This window comes from Vespa mandarinia, chromosome 4 (genome assembly GCF_050613455.1).
Source record: "Vespa mandarinia isolate Hongniang chromosome 4, ASM5061345v1, whole genome shotgun sequence".
Classification (NCBI taxonomy): domain Eukaryota; kingdom Metazoa; phylum Arthropoda; class Insecta; order Hymenoptera; family Vespidae; genus Vespa; species Vespa mandarinia.
Window position 1 is genome coordinate 2,095,001 of NC_140813.1, and position 10,000 is coordinate 2,105,000.

A 10,000-nucleotide genomic window follows, 5' to 3' on the forward strand; every position below is an offset into this window, starting at 1 on the left:
TCCTTCTTCTTTTTTCTTCTTTTTCTTCTTCTTTCTTCTTCCCCGTTCGTATTTGCCTCTCACGAGAGAGTGCATCCCATGTTGGTTTGACGCGAGAAAAAGCCCCTCGAGATAAGCAACAGAGCTACGTTTTATACGAGATTTCGAGACAAAGGGGAAACACTTCGAGGGTGCGACCAAGACGAACACCAATATCACCACCGTCACCATCACCATCGCCATCACCATCACCATCCTCTCTTACTCCTTCGCCGATGGTGGGATTGATTTTTTAAAAGGGAACTCCTCTTCCTCCTCCTCCTACTCCTCCTCCTCTTCTTTTTCTTCTTCTTCTTCTTCTTCCATCAACGCGAATATTTCTTCTTTTTTCTCCTTGAATTATAATATTTTGTTTTTTCTTTTTTTCTGACAGCGTTAATTTTGTATTAATTTATTTATTTTCTTTTTTTTTTTTTTTTTTTTTTTTTTTCTTTTGTGCTTAGAATACAGCCTTGTAAATTATTTAAATGTACGAGATGAAGGGATAATTTTTTCGAAGAAGAAAAAAAAAAATTGAACAAGAGAGACGTTAGCGAGTGACTTAAAAAAAATTATCTGAACACGCGTGCACAACTACGTATCGATAATTAATTTAATAACTTGCGTAATAAGATATTCATAAGGAAGAGAAAAAAAAAGAAAAGAGAAAAAAATGAATGAATGAATTAAAAAGAAAATTTATGGAACGGGACATGTGCATTTAATGTATGAATGTCTGACTTTAAAATTACGCGACACGTCATACGGATTAATATTATTAATGGCCATCATAACTCCATAATAAGAAAAAAAAGAAAAAAATTATGCAATCAATTAGAAATAAATCGTGCATATTCGTAATATATATATACATATATATATATATATATATATATATATATATATTTTATCAAAAGAATTTTGTTAATGAAATTAATCAAATTGTCAAGTATGTTGAAATGATTCGATCCTCTCGTTTCAAAGCGAGATGTCGAATCCCATTTCCCATCCTTTTGCCAATGCTATCTATCGTCGTTTCACGCTCGGCACCACCCGCAGCAATAGCATAATGGCCACAGGAAGAAGAGAATGTGCTTGACTCGCGATCCTACACGGCTTTGGAATCCGAAGAGCTCCACGTACGTACGACCGGCCAAACATCCCCAGTATTCCTCGCGAAAAGCATAAACTGCCTTTGGAGGTCGTTCTTTATCGCTTACACTTTACACCGAGTTTACACGTATTTCTTTATCGAAAACAACAGGCATAGAAAGAAAAGAAGAAGTTCTATGAGTGATCGTACGTATTGTACATACTTTATTCTGTTTTTTCTTTTTTTTATTTATTTATTTATTTATTTGTTTTTTTTTCTTTTTGTTTTTTTTATTTTTTTTTTATGTATAACGTTGACCATAATTTGTTTCACGCATTCTTGAAATAGACCGAAAATTAAATTATTACACTTTTCAAAATTATTACATTATATAATAGAAGATTATTATTTCTATCAAATTATGCAATAATGCGAATTAAAAAAAAAAAAAAAAAAAAGAAAAGAAAAAAAAGAAGAAAGCAACGCAAAGAAATATGTGCGATATATGTTAAAAAATTTAATTCTCTCGATACAAAAAATATATCACTGTGATGATAATCATTGTTATATTAATATAAATTGCGTGTTAAAATTAAGGGCTAATCGTTGATGATAAAAAAAAAAAAAAGAAAAAACAAGAAAAAGAAAAAAGAAGAAAAAAAAAGAATAGAAAATAAAATAAAATGCGATTAAATTAAAGTTAGAATGCGTATCAATAGGCATACAAACAGAGAGAATGAAAATGAAATAATGATTTATTTCGTGTCGTGTCGAAGACATTCGAACATATGTAATCTACGATCGATTATGTATGTATGTACATACATTCATACATACATACATACATATATACATACATACATACATACATACATACATACATACATACATACATACATACATATATATATACCTATATTAAAAAGAAGGAACAAAGCACAACATAGGACTTATAGCCCTATAGGATGATTTAATATTCGAGCGAGTCTCCTCGCGTTTTCTCCACACGACGTGTAGGGACCGGAACCCTCTCTCGTTTCTTTCGTCCGCATCCAAGATGAGATGCGTTTGAAATGTTAGAAACCCTAACGAACTCGTTATTCATGAAACGTGCTCTTGATCCACCGAAACGTAACTATTCGCAACGCGGCAAGAACTCGTCCGATCTCGGGATAAAAGTCGATCGTTCGTCCTCCTCCTCCTCCTCCTTCTCCTCCTCCTCCTCCTCTTTCTTCTCTTTCTCTTTCTCCTACTCTTTCGTTCCTTACGACTGGTTTCGCGCTCCTTAGATGGCAATGATTCTTTCTATCTGTTGACTTTTTCAATTCTACTCTAGCATAATTATTTTACATCGAACACGATAAGACAGATAGATAGATAGATAGATAGAGAGAGAGAGAGAGAGAGGGAGTTTTTTTATATTCGAAAAAAAAAGAGAAAAAGTTTACTCTTCGATAAATATCTTTTAAATCTCGTTTTATAAGGTGTTACTTTCGAATTAATAATAAAGAAAAAAAAACAAAACAAAAATTCTTTTTCAACGTCATATTAATTAAAATAAATCAAACAATATCAAAATCCCTTTTTTTTTTTTTTCTTTGGTTTTTCTTCTTTTTTTTTTTACCTTATCTTTTCGATGTAAGAAAAACACGCACATAAGCATACACGTTTTATTCAATTTATCTATTGATCTATGATAATTCTTTCTTTCTCTCTCTCTCTCTCTCTCTCTCTCTCTCTCTCTCTCTCTTTTTCTTTCTATTAAATACAATTTTATATCTAAATATGTTATTTAAAAAAAAAAAAAAATGAATAAAATTATAATACACAAATGTAATCGACGTTAAGAACCAAACTCGATTATATTTTATTTTATATACTTCCTTTTTTTTTCTTTTTTTTTTTTTTTTTATTTTCTTTTTTTCCCCCATTCTTTTCAAATGTTAAAAGTACCTTAACGATAAAGACGATTTAAAAAAAAAAAAAAAAAAAGAAAAAATAAAAATAAAAAAAAAAAAATATTGTTATTGCATGGAAGAAGAAATTTATCGTATCGGTGAGAAGTTCTGCTTCTGTCGTGAGATTTAAGCGAGTAGCAACGTAAAGATCGGTAGTCATTTGAAGCGAAGTCGTCGGAGTCGCCGGTGAGAGACGTTGATTTAGATGGCTGTGATTTCCGAGTTGGCTACTCGTCCTACGAGAGTGCGAGAGGATCGACGAGAGGACTATATATATATATACATATATATAGTTACCTATATATATATATATATATATATATATATATATGTATATGTGAGCACTATAAGGAGGAAGGTGCGTAAAGACGTCGAGGTTGTCTCTCTCGCTTCCTCTTCCTACGAGACGATTTCTCTCCTCCTCCTCCTTCTCTCCCTTCACCCTTTCTCTCTCTCTCTCTCTCTCACTCTCTCTTTCTTTCTCTCTCTTCTTCTTCTTCTCTTTCTTTTGCTACTCAGCGCCACGGAAAGTTGCCACTAATGACAGAAAGAGGAATGCTGTCCGGCAGCGCGCGACCACGTCGGTAGCCATTTGTAATTCTCCGTGAGAGAAGAAGCGAGAGAGAGAGAGAGAGAGAGAGAGAAAGAGAGTAGAAAGAGAAAGAAAGAGAGAGAGAGAGAGAGAGAATGAGTGGAAAAAAAAATGGCGAAAACATCGAATCAAGGTGCGACGACGATGGAGGAAGACGACCTGGACAGGTTGGAATTAGCGACACGTTGCCGCTCGTAATTAAAATCGCTTGGGGTTGCCCTTGGGAGATCTTTTTATCGTTTGGGCTATTACCTTCGATCGCGCGATCGGATGAAAGAATGAGAGTCTCTCCTCGCTAGTTTCCACGCAATCAAGTATTTTCATTGTCAAATCAAATTAGTGAGTATCAAGACGTTAACTGTTAATCAATTTTTATATTCGTCGTACAAATATAAACATTACGATCCAACGATTTGATCTTATAATAATAATAATAATAATAATAATAATAATAATAATAATAATAATAATAATAATAATAATAATAATAATAATAATAATAATAATAATAATAATAATGATAATGATAATAATATTAATAATAATAAAGATGATGACGATGATGATGATGATAATGATGATGATAATAATAATGATTATAAATAATTAAATAAATAAATAAAGAGGATAGAGAGAGAGAGAGAGAGAGAAAGAAGACAATCGACAGGACGTTTCTCGAAGTGTATTGTCGACCAATCGGAGTATCGCATTCGTCACAGTTAATTCTCCGTGGTGCAGAGGCGGACTGTTTTAATTAGAGAATCTAATTGATGGTCGGTGCCTGGCGTGGCGGGCTTAGCTGCCGAGCGACCCATAAACGACTTCTTAGACCGGCGCACCTGGTCGACCATGGTGTTAATTACTCTCCTTCTGTGGCCTGCTCCTTCTTCTTCTTATTCTTCTTCTTCTTCTTCTTCCTCCTTCTCGTCCTCAGCCTCAATTTCGTCCTCTTTCTCTCTCTCTCTCTCTCTCTCTCTCTCTCTCTCTCTCTCTTTTTTTCTTTTCTTTCCCTTTTTTCCCTTCCTTTTACCTTCCACCTTCGGACGTTCCTTGTCCGTGAATGGCCACGAAGAAGAAGAAGAAGAAGAAGGACACGCGCGGCGAGACGAAAGACGAAAAAGAGAAAAAGATAAAGAAAAGAAGAGAAGAGAAGAGAAAGAGCAACAAGTGTCCCCCGTCGCGAGGCGCAAAAGCATTCCTAATTACGCCCCTGCCCTCGAAGCGAAACGAGACAAAAAGCCCCTTGATTACATTTTCGTATAATTTCATCGTGCGGCTCGCGCCATTAACAGAGAGAAGAGAAGCGGCGCACCCCGCGCAAATTAGATCGATTCCTTAATGCCTCCGGCCAAGTAATTGGTTCTCATTCTCGGAAGCTGACGGTGAAATCGGATATCTGTCTCTCTCTTTCGCTGATGCTCGTTCTGGTCGACCGGTCGAGAAAGAAAGAAAGAGAGAGAAAAAGAGAGAGAGAGAGAGAGGGAGAGGGAGAGAGAGAGAGAGAGAGAGAGAGATACACGTAATTGCCTTCGCGACGACGCGTCTCACAGTGAAAAGAGGCGACTCGTCTAAGAAAATATCTTTAATATAAGTTCGATAACGACGAGACTTTTACTCGTTAAAAGCGATTACTTTTATCGAGTGTTCTTCGATTAAAGAAAAAAAAAATTTTTCAAACGTTCCATTCGCCGATAAGATAAGTTGATTGAATTGATAATAATGATCGACATAATAATCACTATTAGATTGTAATCTTTACATTTCGATGATATTGAATGGAAATAAATAAATAAATAAAGATAAGTAATGAGTCGAATAATAACGTTGATGTTTCCTCACAGTGGTACACGGTAGACACCAGCAAGATACGAGACGATTTGCTAAAGCTATGGGTTCCTCTGGGTGCGGGTCCCTGCCGGGACCAGCCGGATAAAGCCACTGAGATTTTCTTGATGAGATCCACCGAGAGGTCTGACTCTTTGCCACTGCAAGCCTGGCATTCGTTGGCGAGATCGGCCCTCTCTTGGTTCATCAGTCGCACCTCCATCAATGGGTAAGTCGCTTTGACCAAAGTACAATTAACCTCTCTCTGTGTGTCTCTCTCTACCTCAAAAAAAAAAAAAAAAAAAAAAAAGAAAAGAAAAAAGAAAGTAATCCCCTTGAAATTGATCTTCCCATTTCGAACAACAAATAATTGAACGATTGAAAACAACAATGATAACAAACTAATTATACAATACGTAAGGTTTTTCTTTGATAAAACGAGAATCAAGGAGTGATTGAATTTGAGGAAAAATTCTCTTAAATCTTAATGAAAAGTCCAATGAAAATTTTGTTAATAAGAGATCCATGTTATTTCGATATATATCCTTAGGCTAGTGCAAAAGCAAGACCTACCAAAGGTAGGATCGTTTGCGAGGTGATGAAAGGGGGCCTTCCCTTCTCTCCAGTTAATTAATAACCACGGAGATACGATCTCCGCCTATCTCACTGTCCGTATAGTCTCGACAAGCTGGTGGCAAAGGCCCTGCCATGCCCGTTCCCTTTCCCCCCTCGCCTCACCGACCGTAGTGGAGAACCTTCTCTATCTCATTCTCTCTTTCTCTCTCTCTCTCTCTCTCTCTCTTTCTCTTTCTCTCTCTTTCTTCTCTCTTTCCATCTCACCTGGCGAGGTGGTCCGCCGAGAGGAGGCAAAGAGAGAAAGAGAGAGAGAGAGAAAGAGAGAGAAAACAGGGGAGAGAAAGAGCCACGGTTATTGATGGCCAGCTTTGTTTGCCCTCGAACCGTTTATTAAAATCCAACGCGGGTGATTAACCTCTTCTCGAGGCGCGTCGTCCTGCCAGCTACCATGCGAAACACCTCCGCAGCCGCCTCGTCCGTTTATTAAAATCCACCGTGGCTATGGTGGTTCTGGCTACTAGGCGGGTACGGGATCGTTCGTTCCTTCGTTAATCGTTTGGATCGAAGGAACGTCTAAATCCTTTCTAAATCTTGATCTTACTAATTCGAATACTTACTTGTGTCTAATTCTTATCTTCTTTCAGAAAAAAGAATAAAAAGAAAAAATAAAAAAAAAAAAAAACAAAAAAAGATTAAAAAAAAAAAAGAAGAATAAAAGAGAAACGAAAGATGAAGAAAAGACAAGATCTCTTGAGAGAGAGGAAGAGAGAGAGAGAGAGAACGAGAGAGAGCGAGAGAGAGAGAGAGATAGGATACTTTTCCGTGACAAAAGTTAAAAGTAACAGTCAGAACTAAGAAAGATAATTCACGGTGAAAATCTACGACGACTGAGTCACCTGGATGACGTTCGCATGACGTTACTACGCGCTCCTGCTGAGAGTATTAATTACGTTCTCTCCGTGGTTGATCCTGCAGCTTCTCTTCTCAGCTTCATTCTCTCTCTCTCTCTCTCTCTCTTTCTCTTTCTCACGTGACTCCTGGCTACGAAGACCGCGGGCTCTCGCAAATTAATCATAATTAGCGGCGAGATGTCCTCCATCAAAGTGCTGCTTCTACTTCTTCTTCTTCTTCTTCTTTCTCTCCTGGGAAAAAGAAAAAAAAGAAAAGAAAAAGTAAAACGAGTAGGACGAATTAACATAGAATGATGAAAAGAGAGAAACAGAGAGATAGATAGATAGATAGAGAAAAATAGAGAGAGAGAGAAGATCGATTGGTCGAATACATATGTATATACATACCTACCTAACCTACCTACCTACCTACCTACCTACCTACCTACCTACCTACCTACCTACCTACCTACCTACCTATCTACCTATCTTATACATCCTTTCCAAATCCACGAAAATCTCACTTCGTAATTTTCGACGCTTCAAAAGGCAGACGAGATTGCTTTTGGTTTCTTCCATTCTCTGTGATTTCTGCAGGTACTCCAATGTCAATTAACATCGATCGAAACGGCAATACCATCATCCTCCAAACCGTAGGCCAACGTCGTTATTACAGCTAATTGCCCAGCGGAAATCTAAAACTCCTCCCTCCGGTAGGAGTCTCTTCCTTCGAGGAATCCTTATTTTACACTCTCCGTCTGATCGGTATCTCGATGCAAATTTGGTTGTTAAAGGTATCGTTTGGTTCAGAGAAACCTCAGTAATTACTAGCTGTCTGTCTACTACTGCAATAATCGTCGAGTCGTCCTTTGCTTTTGTAATTTCTCGAGTCTTTTCTAAGGATCGATCGAAGTGAATCAACTTCTTTTTTTTTATTACGCTTTCTCTCTCTCTCTCTCTCTCTCTCTTCTATTTTAATTTCTTCTTCTTTTCTTTTTTCTTTTTTCCCTTTTTTCTCTTTTTTCTTTTGCTTTAGACATTTTCTCTTTTTCGTATAGAATAAAAATAAAACGACGATATAATAGAAATAAAAAGTTAGTATCACGTTTTAATAATAAATGATTATATGCATGTCGTCTAGTATCGTCGTGTAGTATAAATGAAGAATTGAAAAATTTGAAAAGAGACATAAAAGTGACACGTTCCCGTTGAAGTCAAATCAACGAAGAGAAAAAGAGAAAGAGAAAGAGAGATAGGGAAAGAGAAAGATGGAGATTCTGCAGAGGTTCGCAAGAGCAGACGGGATGGCTCGATGGCCAGTTTTTGTCTCGATCTCCGGCGTTGCAGGGAGGATGAGATAAAAGAGGCGGAGGTGGAGATGGAGGAAGAGGAGGAGAAGGTGGAAGAGAAAGAAGAGGAGAAAGAGACAGAAGAGAGGATGCCGAAGTGGCTTGAAGGCACTCGGATGAAGAGAGGAGAGTCCGTTTAGTCCCGCACGCCACCTGTTACCTCCCTGTCTCTTCACCGCTGAAGCTCCCTTTTTAAACTCCGAAGCGAAGGGTGACAGGAATCTTAGCTTTGTCCTTAATATCTCCGCCGAATGCATACTGCATACGAATGCGATCCCATCCTTTCGAGGGCCTTGATTCGAGCCCTTATTTGCCCTATTCCTGTGGAATCCAGCTTTAAACTTTTTTCTTAACTCTTTCGCTTTTCTTCTCCTCCTACTCCTACTCCTACTCCTCCTCTTTCTCTTCCACCTCTTTCCCTTCTTCTTCCTCTTCTTCTTCTTCATCTTCTTCTTCTTCTTCTTCTTCTTCTTCTTCTTCTTCTTCTTCTTCTTCTTCTTCTTCTTCCTCTTCCTCTTTCTCTTTCTTCTTTTCCTCCTCTTTCTGAACTTCACCGACCAAAGTGTTTTCTTTTCTCTTTTTCAAGTTGACGAATGGCGCGTCCCCTATCTTCCCCCCCCTCATCATCCACCCTCTTTCTTGCGCAAAATCAATGATCGCAAAACATTAGATAGATCATCATTTCTATTTCTCGATTTTCTCATGATTATTATGACGAATCATTGCCGAACCTCCTAACGCGCAGCATCTCAGGAACGTTTCTTTTACTGTAGGTGCAGTTCATTGAACGTGTCTCATCGTCATGACAATCCGGATATGGACATAACGTCGTCGTCGTCGTCGTCGTCGTCGTCGTCGTCGTCGTTATCGTTGTCGTTGTCGTTGCCGTTGTCTCGGGCTATACGGAAAGAGGTAAATACGATTTTAATGAGCGAACAGAAGAGCCACGTGTAATTTTGTATCGCGTGGGAATCGGGCTATACCTTTTTTCGTTAAACACGAATAGCTCATTTTCCGGAAGCAACGTCGGGAACAAATGTTGGCGGGAAAAGATTACACCGATTATCTCTGACGAGCCTGACCGAGGGTTAGAGCTCTTACAACTTATCGTCGAATAAGTCGATGATTTAGACACTATGATGATAGACCATCTGTCCCCCACTGTGACAGAATATGGGAACCTGAGATGAAATCAATAAGTGGAAAGAAACAAACAAAAAGTATTAATAAATAAATATAAATAATAAAAAGAATTTAGAAAAGGGGGGAACAAAAAAAAAATAGAAAGAAATCGATGGATTCCCTGAACACCCCTTCCCCCACCCTCTTTTTCAATAATTACCACAATTTTTTACAACCTACGATCACTTGTATATAATTTTATTACGTCGAATAAACTCGAATATAATTAAATATCTACGAATAATGATCAATAACGAAAAATTAATATATTAATATTTAATATTTAATAGAGATATATTTTCACTTAGAAATATATTTATTTGAAATTTGTAATCCAAATGAAAAAATATAAATGAAGAATATTGTCGTCCTTGTCATTCGAAAGCTTTCTTCGATCTCTCTCTCTCTCTCTCTCTCTCTCTCTCTCTCTCTGTCTGTCTGTCTATCTGTCTGTCTGTCTGTCTGTCTGTCTGTCTGTCTCTATCTATCTATCTTTCTTTCTCTCTCTTTTACTATCC

At 37.4% G+C, this 10,000-nt stretch overlaps 1 protein-coding gene across 6 annotated transcripts in view; it reads left to right on the forward strand.

The window, feature by feature from the left end:
- The window catches only part of LOC118447064 (protein-L-histidine N-pros-methyltransferase), a 33,549-nt gene that overhangs the window by 9,391 nt on the left and 14,158 nt on the right, over positions 1-10,000 (forward strand). For all 6 annotated transcript variants that reach the window (XM_085656288.1, XM_035878496.2, XM_085656289.1 and 3 more), the window contains exon 2: positions 5,503-5,714. In XM_085656288.1, coding sequence (XP_085512414.1) covers positions 5,503-5,714 — 212 coding nt within the window. The remainder of the gene's footprint in view (positions 1-5,502; positions 5,715-10,000) is intronic.